This window comes from Rhea pennata, chromosome 2 (assembly GCF_028389875.1).
Source record: "Rhea pennata isolate bPtePen1 chromosome 2, bPtePen1.pri, whole genome shotgun sequence".
Classification (NCBI taxonomy): Eukaryota; Metazoa; Chordata; class Aves; order Rheiformes; family Rheidae; genus Rhea; species Rhea pennata.
The window spans coordinates 130,677,251-130,696,298 of NC_084664.1; the positions used below are offsets into that span (position 1 = coordinate 130,677,251).

The 19,048-nt window shown below is 35.6% G+C and overlaps 1 protein-coding gene across 1 annotated transcript in view; it reads right to left on the bottom strand.

Annotated features, from left to right (window-relative positions):
- The window catches only part of LOC134136626 (lipoxygenase homology domain-containing protein 1-like), a 131,999-nt gene that overhangs the window by 44,974 nt on the left and 67,977 nt on the right, over positions 1–19,048 (bottom strand). The window contains exons 21-27 of the mRNA XM_062568542.1: positions 18,095–18,285; positions 15,513–15,723; positions 6,288–6,439; positions 4,497–4,575; positions 2,567–2,698; positions 1,813–1,994; positions 1,100–1,186 (exon numbers count right to left, since the gene is read on the bottom strand). Coding sequence (XP_062424526.1) covers positions 1,100–1,186; positions 1,813–1,994; positions 2,567–2,698; positions 4,497–4,575; positions 6,288–6,439; positions 15,513–15,723; positions 18,095–18,285 — 1,034 coding nt within the window. The remainder of the gene's footprint in view (positions 1–1,099; positions 1,187–1,812; positions 1,995–2,566; positions 2,699–4,496; positions 4,576–6,287; positions 6,440–15,512; positions 15,724–18,094; positions 18,286–19,048) is intronic.

Below are 19,048 nucleotides of genomic sequence, written 5' to 3' on the forward strand. Positions count from 1 at the left end.
TATAAATAATGTAAACACAGTCTAGTAAATGAGTAATAGATGTTATAAGTATATTACTGGCACAAGAAGTATGTGTTATTGTGGCTTATGTTGTGGGATGTAAGTGCCTCGATGGAAGAGGTTTATAGCAACCTATTGACTTGTTGGAGACTGTAACAATTTATAGCTACTAATTAACTATTTACTATATATCTCTTGAAATATTTGAAAGTATAAAAGTATTCAAAAATATAAATCACTTAATTATTTACAAATGGTTGTCTTTCATAAGAAAATTAAGCAAACTTTGTGCAGAAGCAAACTTATATTTATGAAGTTTCTGCCATGTTTTGAATCACCAGTTCTGAAGACTGAAATCTTACATTAAATCACATAATGGTTATAATGATGGAAGTGCCAACACATTTTTGCATCAAATGGCCTAAAGAAGTGAATTTAGGATGGGAAATTGTTTTTGTATACTTACTCATTCAATTCTTGGAGCCTGAACTGAGACTACAAAATTAGCAGACAATGAACACATTTCAGAAGAATATATGAATAAGATGAATTTCTCCTTTATCCTCAGAGGAGCTCATAAACTCAGACTTAATATCCCACTTGGGCTTCAGATATGTAGACTGGTTATTCAAAAGTAATTACATAGTATAAGCCTATTAAAATTTTACCCTGAAATGTAGCTTTCTTTAGGGTTTCCTAGCTGAGTAGCTTCTGGACTGTTTATTTGCTTAGGAAATCACCCTTCAGTCTTTAACATTCACAGTTAGGTTAAGGAATTGCTGTGGCCCCTGTTTGGAAAAGCATTTTTTCACTAGCTTGAGAATAATTCAATGCTATGTCCAAAATGCTTTTCAGGCCCTTTCCTCCAGGCACAGTATATTGATACAACATTTCCTAGAATTAACTTTCCAGATTTAAGTATATCCCCAAAGCCCAAGTGTTGTTAGGCCTGAAACTTTTCCATTCAATCTCCCTACCTGCCCTGGGGAAAGGTACACATTTAAAACCTGGTTGAATCATAAGCCTGACAGCATTCCTTCATCCCTTTATGAGAGATTTTATGTATATACTTAATTTATATGCAGTTTATTTGGAGTACCTTCTGAAGTTTAATTCCTCTTCCCAAACATGGACCAGGTAATAAAAAGGAAATTTTTATTATATCTCCAATATCACCAACAGTCAACTGTTAAAAAAAAACAAAAAAGATTGAACTATATATTTCATATACAATTGGAAGACATGTGATAAGCCCAAATGAAAAGATAAGTCAATCAAATAAAAATACTGGCCAAGAACATTAATGTTAGGATGAAGAAGTCCCATTAAGATTGTAAATTTATTTGGATTAACATTGTTCAATAATTTAGTTTTCTTTTTCACTTTAAGAATTGGCTGCAGAGCCTAAGCCAACATATGAAAAGCAAGAAAATGTACGACTGATTCTATATACCCAAGTTGCATTCGTTTTACCATTCTTTTTTCTTAATTTTCTTATTTATTTTCCCTCCAACACATCTCTGCTATCAAATTTGAACTCAAGCTGAAATTTTGAACTCAAGCTGATTTCTGGATCTGGTTATTGTTTCTATTCTCAGTTATTTTGGCACTCAAAATAAAGGATGTCTGGATATGTGTGTTAGACCACACGTAAAAAGTGCTCCAAGTGCTGTTTCTTTAAACAGTTGAGGTATAACTATCAACTGTGACAAAATAAAAAAGTCAGTTCACACATCTTCCTGTAGATAGGCTACAACTGTTCTTTACTGAAGCACTCCGGTAAGATTTGTATGAAGCAAACAAGAAACCAACCAAAAATGGATTATTGTTCAGATTCTGAACTTTCTGTGCAGATGATTTCCCCTTTTTTCCAAATATAACAACTTGAATATCAGGAACATCTTCTGGTACATGTATACAGTCCACCCACATTTGCCATCGTCCTCGGCTGTCAGCATCAAATTTTTTTGTGAGAAGAGATGTCACAGATGTTTCTGCATTGAAATAAACATATATTCAGAGCCCATATCTAAGTTACGAGGCAGTATAAGCCTTAATGTACGTAACTGTCCTACCAAAGGGCTGGATCCAACACAGGCAAGTCAGACAGCAATCGTATATTATTTAATTTAGCTCTGTTGGAATTGTGGCAAGCTGGGTTAGCTGCTTCACATATCTGCGTATCACACTCGTGCAGGGGTGACGGTAATCTTCTCCGTGTTGTTCCAGAGGTAGCATATCTGCTGCCAGCACCACTGCCACTCACGGAGGGGATGAGAAAGGAAGCGTAATCCCTTCCACGAGCACTACTCATTACCACTGCCTCTGGTAGCAGCAAGAACAAGACACTCACCACTCCCATTCCAATGTTTTCCATCTCAAGTATAATTTCCTCCCCAACTTCTTTTCTACAGAAGGCACAATTCATATTGGGTCACGCACCAGCCCTTCACCTTTAGGGTTTCGGTGTTCAATTTTGCCTTCACTGTGAAATAGCCTGGTGCTGGTTCTGCTCTGCCATGCAATAGGGATTCAAGCAAATAATGGACATTTTTGTTGATATTACCTTTGAGTGGAATTACCACTTCTACAAAATCTTTCTTAGAGCGTTTATTGATCCAGTTATTGTGAACAAAGATGTGTGTGGAGAAAGGGTAAATGACTTCTTTTATAACAATTTTTTCCAAGAACCAGTCATCTGATTAAAAATAAACAGAATATTATTAATTAATTTATACTTCTAAAGCAATAATATATTCTGCCTATGTATTCATAAATTTCTATCCTGAGAAAAACAATAAAATGTTGGGTTTTGTCTGACTTCTTTAGGAAATAAGGCTTCTGAATATATACTCTGTGTGTGTGTGTGTGTGTGTGTATGTGTTGCTGTCTGTTTCCCTACTCTATAAAATATTTGATATAGTAAAGAGGTCTTAATGAAAGTAAATTTCTAGTTGCAAGAGATCCCGCATAGGAAAGGATATTATGAATGTCCTAAAAAAAAAAGAAAAAAAATCAGGATTTCTACCATCATAGACATCAGAGATTGCACTTCCTGTACAGCTCTGCTCTACTGTGAGTCTATGCTGTCTAGTAGGGCACAAACTTCAGCTAAAGGTTTTCTCATGATTGAGGCCATTGGTTTGACTCTCTGGAAACTAAGGAAGGAGTGAGATCACACTGAAGCCTTAGTTTGCCTCACTGGAAAAGTCAACCAGCCAAAAGACGCAAACTAACAGAAACTGAGTTTCCCTTAATTCTGCCGTTCCAGAAACTACCTAACTTCCTCCAGAGCAGGCTGACAGGCGAACACTGTGCAGTTAGAAATGGTAACGATAGTACTCAGTCCTGCCCTGCTGTTTGGAAAAGGAATTTTTGTTAGCTTCAGCAGTTGTACAAGTCATATAGCCTTATTGTGTCCGGATTTAGACACATTTAAGAATGATTTTTGCAGAGCACATATATTCAGCAAAATATTGGGAACCTGTAAGTTTCCAACTGCTGTCGATTACGGCTTCTGCTCTGAGCTGCCCCGCAGGACCCTTGAAAGATCAGCTTCCTAGATTAGACACTTAATTCTTGTGCCTAGGTAGTGTGAACAGTTACCCTAAGTCTCAGAGTCTTCACAGAATGTGTTGAGCTCTGAAATCCGAGTCTTGGTGAAGCTAGTGAAAGTTTGACCATTCATTTCAATGTTATCCTTTAGGAAATAAATGGGAAATAATCCTCAAACCACGAATCTCATATGAATCTTTGAGTTTGACCTGCTGAATCGTCTTATAGTCTTGTTTATGACAAAGATAAAAGAACAAGAGAGGCCAGTTTATCATGCCCTGGAACAGTCTTATCTCCATTACTGACATTATCTGCACAAGCAATATATCTACAGAATCTCTGCTCTAGTGCATCTGAAAACTTTGGGGGCAAAAGTGTAGATCTAGTATCAAAGAAGATATCATTTCATGATGCTCCTTGTTGCTGCTATTTATTTTTAATAGGTAAGCATTTTTTCTAACTCCAAAAACTCTATGGAGCTGAAAGGATTGCAAGAAAAAATGCTTCAGAAAGCTCAGCCTTTCTTATCTGCCACTCAATCTCACGTATCCAGAATGCATTAAAAAAAGAATATATTTCTAGTGGAATAGAAGAAAAAAACTAGGAGGCCAGAATAGACTATCTTCTATTTCCTGCTTCCCAATCTGAGGAGCTAATTTTCTGTTCTTAACTTTACCTGGAAGCATCTAGCCTTGAATAAATCACTCATTTAAAATGAAAATGTCCGTCATCCAAAAATGGAGAGGAAAAGAATTATGTCAAACAGTACAAAAAATATGTTCCAAGTTTTCTAGAACTTTAAAACAAAGCATGTATGGTTTGTAATCTTAATTTAAAATGTTGTTGAAGTTCTAGGATTTCTTAAACCTGATAACTTATATTATTACTCTATATTATTTGCTGTGATATAGTACTATATACTAACTGAAAAAAATGCTGACCTTTTTTTGGACTCTTAAATCCAACAAGAACTTCGTTCAGTTTGCCAAGGTATACGGCTTTGATTTTGAAAACATCCACCTGCAATGTGAAAATAATTAAAATTATAATGTAGTTAAATTAAATATGTATCTGCTTTTGACACAAGGCCTTCTTTCTTAATGTAAGCAATTTTTTCTCATTCATGGCATTCCATTTTCTTTGAGTTCATAATAAAGCTTTATATACTATAACTTATATTTTCTGTGCCAGTGCATAATAAAACTTCCAGGAAAGCATTTTCAGGCAAGCTGAAGTAAAGAAAATTGTGAGGGGATGAATATCCAAACTGTTGTTATCTGAGATCTTTTCAGAGATTTCAAAGGAAGAATTTAGTCCCCTGACCAGATTCTCTGGAAAACTGACACAGAATCTGGATTATATAGTAAAAAATGTCCTCGTGAATTTGGAGAAGAGTTATATTTCCACTGGATTTAGTATTCACGGAAATCAATTATACTACTCACAATTTTTGTAAAAGTATGATACTTAAATATTTAAGTATACATTTCTTACAAAATAAAGAATAAAGATAGCTCAGTTCGGTTTCTGGAAAGAAAGGAGAATTAGCCCCTCTTTGAGGCTATACTGACACTTTATCCATTCTACTAAGCAGATTTGCTGTGCAGCTTTCTCTAAGATGTTTAAAGAATATTATATATGCCTGCTCAGCAAAAAGGATAAATCTATAAAATTTCCTACATTACTGCTTAAAGCTAGATGAACCCTATCATCCTATCACTATTTTCTGGATTCTTTTGTGCAGTCTGAGCTAGGAGTTTGATCAGTTCTTGATGAATGATACAGAGCATTCATATTCTTTTCCACAATGAAGAATTAATTAAAGAAACCCAAAGAATGCTGTGAATAACAAAGATTTAATTTGTTTTCAGGCAAAAAAATATTGTGTCTTCCAGAAACTCTGGAAATGAAAATGAGAGGAGACAAAATAAACAGAGCCCTATTTAAAGAATAAATGAAGCATATGCCAAGTAGAAGATTTTTCTAGGTTGCTGTATTAGGGAAGAAACTGTTTTGACTGGAGTCAGTGAAATACTAGCCCTTCTCCCTCCAAATTACTCTGTCCTTGTGTAATTATTCCATGAGTCTCTAAAAGTGAAAAAAAAAAAAAAATTACAAACCCAAACTCAAAGCAAACAGAAGGTCTAAAAGTACCAGCTAAATATTTCCTTTCTGATCTGGAATTTCTTTTAGTTGTCCTATTCTTATACTAAAAACTACTCTAGGAATTGCTCTTCTAGGAAGAGCCCTTCAAGCCGCTAAAAACAAAAAATATTTTCACAATGTATAAAAGCAATAACTGGGTGGAAGGACTGGAAACACTGAAAAAAAAAGAAAAAAGTAAAACATTGCTTGGAACACTGATATTAGTGTTCAGGAAAGTTAATAAAACAAGCTTATTGCTTAAAGTAGGCAGAAATCCAAAATATTCTAAAGAAATTCTGTCAGTCTGGAATATTAGAAAAGAGCTTTTAGAGTATATTTAGTCCAACTCAGACTCACCGAATCAACTTAACTGATTTACTGTCATGCAATGCTGATGATGCTTAAAAGCAAGATATTACTTCTGGAGAAAAATCAGCTCTCATTTACAGAGAAAATTATGTCTATATGATACACAGAAACTAGCAAAGTATTTCTGATACCCTATACATGAAAGTTTTTGCCTAAAACCAAGTTTTATCAGGAAGACATTTGCAACTGTAGTCACATTTTTCCTCATTCGTTTTTACCTGCCCTCTAGCAAAAGAGATCAGGCTGTTTCTTGAGTTAAGCCATCGTTTCCCGGACTCACTTCTTTCTCCTTGAATACAAAGATAAGCTTCACCAGTGGCATCTGCTTTCTTCATGTCTCCCGTGTGCAAATGGATTGAATATTCCACAACTTCAGAAAAAATATAGATCCAAAATCAAAAGTCAGCATGAGAAAATCCTTGTCTTTTTGCCCAACACCTGCATCTTTTACCAATCTCTGCTTTTCTACTGCACTATTTTCATACAGGAAAAATTTAATGGTGAAGTATGTTTCTACAAAGAGGCCTTTTTAAGGTTTAAGTGACCTTTTTATTAAGTTATTAATTGTACTTTATGACTAAACCCAGAGATGTATGCCAACACGATGTTTCCACTTTGATCAGAACTGTATGAGTGGAACAAAAGTTAAAATCTTACAATGTAAATGGAAATTATGACAGATGAGGAAAAATCTTGATTTTCCCATTTTACACCTGTGAAGCTGGGAAAGAGATTCAGGCCTTGTCACAAGTGGATAAATTAGCTTGACTGAAACTGAATCAGTGAAGTTAAATTAATTCTGTGTAATTACAACAAAATTTATCCCACTTGTCTTCTACCAAAATAAGACATGGTGAGACACATAGCAAAACACACTGCTATAGCTTGGACTTTATTTATGGCATCAAATATACACAAGAGTTTTCACTTTAGTTAATCTAGATGTGCAACCGCAAATTTCCTCTCCCTGCAGTGCCATAGTGCGACTCCGTTCGGCTCGGAACCAGGAGCGCAGGTCTCTTCGGCCGTGGTGACATGCACAACCCCAGGACTTTCCTACCGCATTGCCTGCTCGGCAATCTGCAGAATACAGTCTTGTTCTGCTCTGACACTTGGTTCTCAGAGCATTAGCACTGCCAGGCACTGTTTGGAGCACAGGATCTCTCCTATGTACTTCCCTCTTACTGTCTAAGGTAACTAATCCCTTTCTAAAAAAATAATTCCTTGCTGTACGTAGGCTTACACGCTCCTTGGAAAGTCTAAATTCTATTCTCTAAGACTATTCACCCGTACTTCCTTGCTCTTTCTTTCTTTTTGTCTGTGTATCATTTTCTTCTGGAAATGAAGCTAAATCCCAGCACTTATAAATCGGTTTAGAAAAAAACTGTAATCCGTTTGTTTTAAGAAGCTTTAAACTCATGTAATTATCTCCCAATGAGTACTCCATCAGGAGTATCAAACTTTCTCTCTCATCAGACCATAACACTACTATAATGATCAGAAAGTTAAAACATATTAATGCGAAACAGAAATAATGAATTTTAAAAACTATAAAAAACTTTCAATGCCAATTTTAATATATAAATTGAAAAAAATATTCATTTTCTTGTTTCAGTCTCCAAAGCACCTCCCACGTACTAGCAGTTGCCCATATAATAACACACAAATATAGATCGGGTAAGTGAAAAGTGAGCGTAAGGGCTCACTTAAGGGCTGTAGAGGGGGCAGTGACCCAGGAGAATGAGGACTTCAGACTTCTGGCTGCAAACAATAGACTGTTTCTACTTTAACCCATTGCAATTGAAAGTGACGTAGTAGTTGAGGACTTTCTTTGGAAATAATTCAGGGAAATTTCTATACTGAGTTTTAAAATTACCTATTTTAGCCCCTGAGCTTATCAAGGAAAGAAGGAACAAGAAAACCCTTAAACAGGAGCAGGTCACAGTCTCAATGTTCCTGATTAATTGCACCATCCTAACAAGAAGGAATCTAGGCAAAAAAAGAGAAGGTTTTTTCTAGTGTCAAAAGTCTAATCTTACTCAAATTACAATAATAAATCTGTGTGTAGTCGTATACTCCTACTGCTGTTACTTTAGGCACTTGACTTGGGTGGCTAAATTAGGAATATGAAATCTCTGTGTAGTCAGTAGGGAAAGGTAGGTGTTGTAGAAAACATCTATTACAGTTTCCTTATATTCTAGTGATAGACACTTAAAGTTAGAAGTTGAAGTTAGATGGTCTGAATATTCTTCTGCTTTCACTCACAAGCATCATTACTTAGGTCTAAGAAAAAAATATCACCTTGCAGCAACACAGGCTTGTAACACACATCTAACACTTTTCAGAAGAAAAACATTTTTATCCAGTGTAAAATGCAATGTCACGTTCAGGATAATAACCCATATACACAGTCTTTGAATGTATTCAAGAATGCATATAATATCTGATTAATCCACTTTTTGATACAAACTTGAAGACTGATTTTTCTGAAGGACTGAGTAAATCCAACATTTTATAAGTACTAAACTACCTTTGACTGCTCCAAGCTGTTAAGTCCATACTCCAAAAGCCTTCATCGCTGACACGGTAAAGCAAACATAGACAGCTTCTAGACCTTGGACAGTCACAGAACATCTTGCAGCCTTAGTCTGCCGCTTGTCTAAATCTTGGACCTGGCTGGCTGCACAATGTCTTCTTCCCAGGAAAGCACGTTGTGCGTGAGGAAGGGAAATGGTGTACCACAGCCTTAACTGGACATTAAATACTGGAGCCATGCAGAAACCCCTTCAGGTCTCACAGTTGACAATACAAGCTAGAGAGCACTGTATTATATACATATTACTCAAGTCTGAAGTACATATTAGAGTCTGAAATACGATGGGATACACAAATATCTGAGTATAGTTCCCAGATACTACTGATATCTTCCGTACAGTTTGTTTTTATGTTCTGAACAAATATATTGTAAAGAAGAAATGATCGAATCTAGCCAAACTGTACTAGCTAAACTGTACCTAAAAGGATATAAGAAGCTTCTGGTAGATTTGGGAATGATTGATAAAAACATCCTCTGAAAAATTAAGAAACCAGAAGCTAAAGCTGTCGTTTACTCTTATATGTAGGTGATGGGAAAACAGGAAAGGAAAGAAAGTGTTCTGAGGATATTTATTTTTAAACTTTTCTTACAGCTCTTTTCACACGTTGGTGCTATTCATATTGAGTGTTATAGTCAAAAGGGCTGAACTCAAATACTGTGGCATCTTATAAAGCTATTTCTCCTGAAATTAAAAAGGTCATATTGCTGAAATAAAGGTTTTAAAGGGCAGTTTTGCATGCTGATTGAAAAATTAATATCTAAAAGATTCATTAAATAACAAGGGCTGTATTAGCCTGCTAATAAAGGCATAGTTATTGCAATAAACTTCTGAAATAGCTTTGTTCCTCTTCATTTCTTTTCTATGTGAATATGACATCTGAGAAAATCTGTTTTCTGAAAAGTAACTTTATTTCAGTGTCGCACTGTTTTGGGTTTTTTTTTTTTTTTTTTTTTGTTTGTTTACTTCAGGGACTTCCTCTGAGATTTTTAAAAAATTGTTTTAACTATGATTTGAGAAAGTACTTGTAATTGATGATGTCACTAATGTTTGATGATAGGAAGCAAGTATTTTCCTAGATTGAGGTCCTCATGTGTCTCATCACTCTCTTTAAAGTAGTTAAATAAGCATTGTCGGATGAAAGACAACACAGAAATACCTGCATAAGCACAAGAAATATCTGCATCAGTGTAGCTACACTGATTTGTTCTTGCTGGAGATAGCACTGGAACAGGTTGCCCAGAGAGGTTGTGGCGTCTCCTTCTCTGGAGATATTCAAAACCCACCTGGATGCAACCCTGTCTAACATGGTCTAGATGACCCTGCTTGAGGAGAGGGTTGGACCAGATGATCTCGAGGTCCCTTCCAAACTCAACCATTCTGAGATCCAAATATATGAAAGTAAATGAGCTGTTCAGATGACCCTTTGGCAGTCAATAGTATTTTTGCTTTCAGACAAGCTAAGATATGAAGGTAAGACTGACTCTACCATCCATCTAGAGCGTTGCCCTCCCTGTTTATCCTGTTCATGTAAGCAGACATTTAAAGTTAAAAGGATCCTAGTGCTGATAAAGTCAGAAGAGTTTAGTTTACAGGTCTGATCTCTCATGTAGGGTGGATTAGAAATCACAGTCATCACTATCATCTTCACTGCTTTGGTCCTGAATCACTAGTATACTTAATCTTGTGCTTAACTTTAATCACACAAGTAATTTAGAACACACAAGTGCTCCAAGGCACTGGTATTCACAGGATAAACTTATATATTGAAAATTAAAAATGTATCTGAACGTTGCTGAGTCTGTATGTTCAGCTGAATCTGCTGAATCAATTAATACAGGATCCAAAGCACACTGTAGTCACAGCAGAGTGTCCCATTGGTTTCCAAAAGGTTTGGATCGGAGTACGAACAACACTATATATGAGAAACAAATATATGCAAAGTAACCTTTACCAAGGAAGGAAGACATAACAAAAAAAGCAACTGGGAAAGGGGGTAAGAGTTCTAAGGGTGAGTTGAGTTTGGAGCATTCTTGCGATGAAATGAAGATACCCCTACTAACAAAAATATACTAAAATAAAATATTCTCTTCAACCTTGCCATTCGTTTTCTCTGACCAATCCAATTCGTAAGAGTTCTGTTTCAGACGCAAACTAGCATAGTGAGAAACTGAAAGTCATCATATAGTGTCCACTCAGAAAGAGGAGAAAACATGAATTAAAGGTGGGGCAGAAGCTATTATTCTGAACTTTCTAGTTTTTGTTGATTTTACTATGAACTATAATGAAACTCAAATACCATTTATCACGGTAATTCAGTAACATTTTTCCAATGAAATCTCAATAATCCTTCAGGGTGTACAGTCTAAATGCTGTGATCATGTCCTGTCTGAATATCAGTGGTATAGTTAAACCGTTTGCACCATTACAATTTTAGCTTTGTATTCAAATCAGATGATGTAGGTAACTTTTCCAAAGGTGGGAAAAACACTGAGAAAAGTAGTGGAGGAGGAAATGAACTATCAAATGAACTCCTGCTCCCTTGTTGGAGCTCTCAGGTTCTTTTCTCTTTCTTACCGTTCTCGCAACTTAGCAGGCTCTCTACTGAAGGATAAGATGGTGGGGATGTGAATGTGAATGGGGCAGGGTGCTGTGTTTCAGAGAAGGTGGATAGCTGAAAGTGACTTTTCTTCCACAGGCTTCTGTGAAAATTCTAGTCTACAAAAATAGTAAAATAAATAGAAAAAGGCAATATGGATAATGGGAATCCCAGAGGAACCTGGCATGATACCCAGAGGAATCACAGGCAACCAAGAATCAAAATTATAGTATGTAGGGATATTTTTAAAATATCTATTTTTTGCTGCGGAAAAAAAAATCTGAAAAACTGAATTTGAGGCCTAATTCTGTCAACTGATTACATAAGTATTTCTGAAAACTTAAAATTGTGCTTTTTATGAAATAAAGGTTTGAGGACAAGATTTTCAACTGATATAGTCATTGAGCCAGTTAGTGAAGCAAATCAAGTTACACCAGTTGAACATCTGATCTTATGTAACTGGTCAGCAGTACAGAGCGCATCCAACATTCACAACAGAGTGTGATGTAAAGACATATGAGTTAGCAAAAATTGGAATTAGGAAACGTATACGGACCATGATTTACTTCACTGGCTCAAGGCTTGAGCCAGTATAGCTATGCTAGTTTTGTGCCATGCTGATGAACTTCGCTCAAAAGGCTTCCTTAGTTCAAGCACCTCTGAATCATTTCTGTTTTGGAGGTTAACATGAAACTCCATTAAATTTAATGAAAGATGAATTAATAAACAAAAGCTACTGGATTGTAGTGTATCTAGCAAAGTCAAGCGTCATCTAACAACTGCTTTTCCCTGCTGGACTACTAATAATGCATCAATGTGATTAATGCAGCAGTAGGAATGTTACACTTCATCTACAGACTGTAAAAACAAAATTGGATGATTATTTAAGTATGATGACTATGTTTTTTAATGCAGATGTTATTGCTACAGACTTTAGGCACCTCTTCAAGCTCCTTACATCAACAGAGGTGATGGGTGTGGGTGTCAGTGCATTCCAGAATTCGGCTTCATGTTGTGGGGGGGAAAAAAAAAACTTGACTTGCAACACATAAGCCTAATGTCAGCTAGAATAAACCAGATTATAACTGCTGTTAAAAATCTTTTAGTAAAAAGAAGGTAAAGTTGATCTTCAGCAGTTACTTTTACCACTACATTTTGCAAAGTACTTCCTGTAACTTCAAACTGCTCCCAGGCTGGGATACGCATTGCTATATGCACCTGATATACACCTGCCACTGCAGTCACAAAAAAGAGCATTCTAGAAATGATCAAGAAATGATTTAAAAGACATCAAGAAATACAGACACTAACAGTAGCAAGTACTAAAATGTTAACTGTAACTGAAATGATTATTTTCAAAAGCAGCTCACAATTTAAGCGTGCAATGACTTTGTCTCAATGTGTTAATATGCACGTCATTGCCTTTCCTGAAATTATGACAGAATTTCTAAGGGGAAAAAAAATTTCTTTTAATCTGAAGTCCACAGATTCACATAAGAAATAACTTGTCCCATGGCACAGCCAGACTAAAAACATGATTATAATTAGTAGAATGAGTACACTAAAGTCAAAAATAAAAAAAGCAGAGAAAGTATTTGTTTCTGTGGTACTGGCTAGTATCCAGAAGACAAATTCAGCTCTGAGATAGTGACACAGAAGCTAACAGAATTATGCAAGAGAATCATTTAACCCTGGTTATTTAATATAATTGTGTCTGGGGAGTTACCTATGGTCTGAGCTTGGACACTCTCATTAAAGAAGAAATATGTCTGCAGTTGGAAGGAAAAGCAATTTCAGCCCTGAGAGAATCAAGTTTAAATTTGCTTATTTTTTATTCTTTAAGCATTAAGAATACATTCCATGACAGCTGATACCAGTGATTGGATTTACTGGGCATGAAATCATCCTCATGTCCCACCAGATGAGGTGGGATATGCAGGAGACAGGAACAGAAGATACAAGTCTGTGACATTAGAGCTCTGGAAGAGGAGAAAACAAAACAAAACAAAACAAATGTGTTTATGGATGTGGGGGAGGGGGGAGAGTGAGGACAGGTTTTACTGAAGGAATTGTGATTTCCCTGAAGATTATAAATGGGCACAGATATGTATTTTTGTTTTGCCAAATGTTATGAAAACAGTTAGTTTAGAACAGAAGCGATGGTACTAACATGACTTTTATTGCAGCCAGGCAATTGACATTACTGATAAAGGGTACTGCTTAGTTAGATGCTTAGCTTTTAACATTTACTTTGCTCCCGGCGGGGTTATCTACTTGCTGTTTGATTTGCCTGGGGATAGTAATGATCTGTATCTTTCAAACACTTTTTTTCCCTCTTTATTTGAACTTATTCTACCAAGACATTTATTAAAGGCATCTCCATGTATGGATGTCTCTTTCAAAGCAATAAGAAGCACAACCACATTGAAATGTGAAATGCTTTTTGTCACCAGTAAACAAATGGGAATACAAAGAAGAAGCTGACAGTTACAAATTTGAGACTGAATTAATGTTAGGGCTACAAAGTATAAAACTGACATAACAGTTTCACTAGTAGATCAGCATATAGGGCACCTTTCATCAGCAGACATACACATGAGTTTGAAATGACTGCTCACATACTCAAAATCTGTCTACAGACTGATTGAGCAGGGTACAGATGTAAATATTGTATCATCTTTGGTCTAGACTCTACAAAATGTTTTGTGTAAAATTTCCTAGGTTAGGACATAATACTTAAGTATGAAATATTTTTTTTGGAAAGCAGTGTAGACTTCTTTTTCCTAAAAATTTCCTCCTCCTCCCAAAAAAGATCTGAACCTTCTATTTTACTTGTCAACTGATGGCTCTATAAACCAGGATAACACTCTCTGACATTATCTTGGTTTAGTTCTCAGCAAAGTAGAGAATTTGAGGGTGTATTCCAGAACTTTTATATTTGTTTGAATTTCTAGACTTTTTCTAAGCAGTCAACATCTAGCAATTTGAAATTCTTAAAATAATTATCAATTGTTATATTTTTCCCCAATTTTAATTATATAAGTTGGAGACAGAGAGCTTTATTACAAGCTCTAGAATTACTACATTCAGTACTCTACATCCTACATATACTACATCCAACACCTGATGTTATTTTGAATGTTGGTTAAAAACCTAAAATAATAAAATTTTTTAGTAAATGAATACAAGGCTACTGATTGTTTAAAATTATGCAAACTCACCTAAAATTATAGACTTATAAAGTCTTCAATGTTTTATTTATTCAAGTTTTAATTTTAAATGTTATAAACTGTTTAGGAAATCTCCTTAGAGAATAGTGTGCACAAGTTCACATGGAATGTTTTTAACTCTTTTTTTTTTCTGGGCAGTCTTTTTCTTATACTTAGCCTACTGGCTTTTTCTAATAGTTTCTGTTTAAGCAGAACGTTCTTTGTATGGTAGCCTCTGGCAATAAACCTCTTAACTGTCACTAAAAGCTTCAATACATGATCTTTACTATCCCCATCAATCCTCTTTATTCTAATGAGCTGGATAGATGGGAAGCCTGTTCTTAAGTAGCTAGAGATAAAGTTATCAGTATGCAATTGCTTGTTCTCTCTGCTCCTGGGGGGGAAGGGGGAATCACTTTATCATATCTCTGGCATCATCCATCCATACGATTCTGCTATATACTAGAAAAGTGCAGCTTAACATTCTTGCTGGAATAATTTTTGCTGTACTATGTATTTCTCATCAATATCAATAAAACACTAAAGCAATTGAAATTCTTAGATATATTTTTGCTAGTTGATTGTAACGCATGTTAAAAATTCTATATCTGTTTGTAGGAGGTCTTTGCAATTCTTTCATTCTTAAAAAAATGAGTAAGGATCTAGGTCATAAATTTCTTTGCAAATAGGAAGATTAAGGTAGCATCATACAGTGAATAATATTTTGTACACATCTTCTGCCATTATAGCATTTTGGGAAGGAAGATAATAAATAATCAAGAGATGAAACTGCATTATCTAACATGGAAGAGATCAATATTTTATGTAATGAATTTTGTTTGGTATGAGCAGTTATAAGGTTTGTCATTATCCTGATACCAATGATTTCTGTTTTATCTTTCTCTTGTGATAAATGCACATGCAAAACATTATATTCTTTAATATCAAATTGTTTTTGTGGGAACCATCATGCAGAATTTCAGGCCCTGATATTACAGTGACAGAATCTGACCTCTGGTAACAAAAAAGGACTTAGCTTACCAGGCAAAGGCTCCTGATGTGCATAGAGAGCTGGCAGTTCCACACATTTGTCTTCATTAGGGTTGAACCAGCAGTGAAAAGCTAAATGCATCTCTTCATTCGTGCCTGTGTGCTTCATATGCAGCAAATCTAAGTGCCATGGCTGTTTTAACTTGCTATGTGGGCCAGTTACCTGAACTTTGTAAATTGAGCCAATATCTGCCAGTTCATCCTATTTGAGAAAAAGAGAAAATGAATTGATGTCATCTGAATTGTGTCAGATCAGACGTACTTGGCAGTACATTTGATTGTATTTGTATGTAAAAAATGAACAAACCTCCATAAATAATTGAAATAGATTTATAACTGTTACTGTTTTCTCCCTTTCTAGTCAATACCAAATTGATCTACTAATCTGAATGAGGAAATGACATTCTAGATGTTTGATATCAGAACAAGTGATGGGAGTCACTGCAGAAATTTGTACACAGAACAAAGCACAGTGATTCATATGTAAAACACTGATTCAGTAGACTATTTGGAGACACATATGTTTTCAAGTCGATTTAAAAAATTCTGAACACTAGCAAGAAAATTTTCTTACAATTTAGAATATAAAAATCAAGCACTCAATTATAAATCTGAAGGAGACTTAATCCAGTTTTGAGGAAACATCCAAACTTATTGTTCAATGAATTCCTTCTTCAATATCTTCCTTCTTCTACATATCACACTACATTTTCTTATGGAAGTTGTCCACTAAAATCTTCCTCTTGCATGCATTTTTGAGAAAGAATCCTATAGTTCTACTAGGAATTGCACAGCAACTCTATGACTTATACCAGTTGGGTAAGTGAAGGTAGAGAATGGTATAGATAATAATAATAATAATGTTTTTCAACCAATTATTTGTCCCTGTACAGGAAAAAGGGAGAAAGTAATAGTTTTCTTTTCTTTTTTCTATTCCTCTCTGCTTCTCTTTCACTGCAAATATTGCCCAGCTAGTAGGATTGCATATGACCTGACTTTAGCCTTTCTTCTGACTGGATACTTCCACTTTTATACTATCTTTTCATATTTAACAGAGGTTTTCTAGCAGAGGAAAAGATACTGGTTACTCATCACTTTGAATCATGTTTATAGCCTAAGCAGACTAGTCAGATTCCTGTTTTATCAAAGAAAACAGGTAGAAAACATCAATAAAGAGCCAATTATTTCTGTAGAGCAATCATTAAGTCCCATTTACCTGACTAGTAGGAAAAAGCATCAGGAGGCAATTTCTTCCCCAGAAATCTAAGGCTGTTTTCTGAAGAACTGCTGCATCAAAAGTAGCATATTTACTCTCACTCCTTGGGCTTTTTGCCAGGTCTCTCTTTACCCCTGCTTTCCTGATTTTCTCTTGCTATCTGCTTCTTCTGCTCCACCAGTCAATCCTGAAGAACATCTCTTTCAGAACATTGCTTCATGGACATATTTGTCCTATGCAAAGGTGGCTTGTGAAGCTCTCACTGCCCTGGTTGTCCACTTGCTCCCATTTCCTCAATCCTGCTATGTATTTGTTTCTGTAACTGTACAATGAACCTAGCTAAAGAGCTGACCAAGGTAAAAATTACCGCTTTTCTTGCAGGGATCAATCATTTCCTCAAAACCCGCAATGAATAACTGAAGGGGTGGCACATAGGCATGAAACAAGAAATATAGGAACAGGACAAGTACTTCCCTTGGATAACTCCTGGCCTCCAGCATGTTGTGACTCAGGGATTTCTTAAGCCAAAGGAGGCATCTGCAATTTTTAACCTTAGGTCCATTCCAAATCCTATTGGATTGGTCATTCATGGAGAGCAAAACCAGAAATGTATAATAGGAACATAGCTTTGGTATGTTATCTAACTCAGAGAGGGAAGTTAGGGTGATGACATAAAAGGCAGACCCCAGGTCGATGAAAGTAGATCTCAAATGCTTGATAATATTTCAGTGGATGGGTGACAGAGGGAAGTGGAGACAAATGAAGGGTAGGAAGACAGAATAAGAAAGGAGAAAACTTGTAGTGAAAAAGGAGCTGAGTAAGAAGAAAAAGAAAGTGATCAAAACGGGGAAAAAATATAGCAAGAAATTATACAAGAGAAGGCAGGCATGAGAAACACTGTGGCAGGGATGAATAATTTAATGAAAGAGAAAAATGAACTTTCTCCAAGTTCCGTGTCATTTATGTCTCTCCTCTCTCCATCATCTACCCAAGAAGTTCTATAGTATCCCAGGTCTTACTGGATATTTTCAAATTGCTTACTTCTGAGAGACCAACAAAATCTGTAAATCAGTACTTGCAATCTGGAATATACTGTGATATGCACCACAGGAACAATTTTCTCACTTAGTATGAAACCTTAGGAGGATCTGCTCATTCAAAAACCACTGTTCAAGTGGCAGTGTTACTATCTACAAACAAAAGAAAAATCTACTAACAGTAGACTACCAAACTACCTAGAGGACTTAACAATCAATTTGGCAGTTTAGTTTAAAAAAGCTGTTTATCTCAGAATTAAGAGGGTTATGAAGTACATGATTCTTTAGGCTTTTCTTGCAATAGAGAAAGGATGAAGTACTTTGATTTGAATTGCTTTTCCTGTAATTTGAAGTGGCAACTTTTTGTGATTCAGGTCCCCATAGAAGATGAGAGAGAGGTGTATTGGCTCCACTTCATTGTTCAAGTCAGATCCACTGATGTCCATTATCCAGAGACCTGATGACTGCATGTTGATTTCAGGCAGCTTAGGAATAGAAATCAATCTTTTACCTTTAAAAATGATCAAAGAGAAAGAGGAAAGAAGACAGCATGAGAGACTGGCATAATATAACAGGACCATAGGCTTTACAGTACACAAACAAAGCTATATTTGCAGGTTATGTTGTATCTATGGCAACAGTTCCCTAAGAATAACACATCAATACCTTTATTACATTTCTTGCCAAGAATTTAACAGCTTAATATTCTTTCTGTGTTTAAACTTCAGTTTTAAAGGTTTTTTCTTGATATCAAATTACTTTCTGTATCTGTTTTTGAAATAATTACTAAGAGAACATTCAGTCAGCTTTTAGAAGTCTAATTAATTGTTCGCAAAAAAAAAGCAATCAATGTTACTAAAAAACAATTTATCATTTGGAAGCACCAGCCATCTGCAGCATGTAGACACCTAATGCAAAATGAATAACATCAATGAACTCCACTTATAACTAGATCTTATCTAGCAATATAACATCTGCTGTAATAGTGTTACACTGACAGGTGAAGGTAAGATAAACACACAAAAACATTTGCCAAACCCTCAAAAGATCAACGCTACTATCTCCAACTCTTTTTTCCATTAATTTTCCTTCATTTTCACTCTTTTTAACCATTCTATGGGGAAAAAATGATTTAATGGAAAAGAATAGCTTAGTAAAATCTACTTTCTACAACTCAGAAAAAAACAGGGCAACTCAAGCAACCGTGTATCTATCATAGACGCATTATGTTTTTGAGCCCTCTTTTCCTTTGATCAAAGTACTGAAGCTCATTC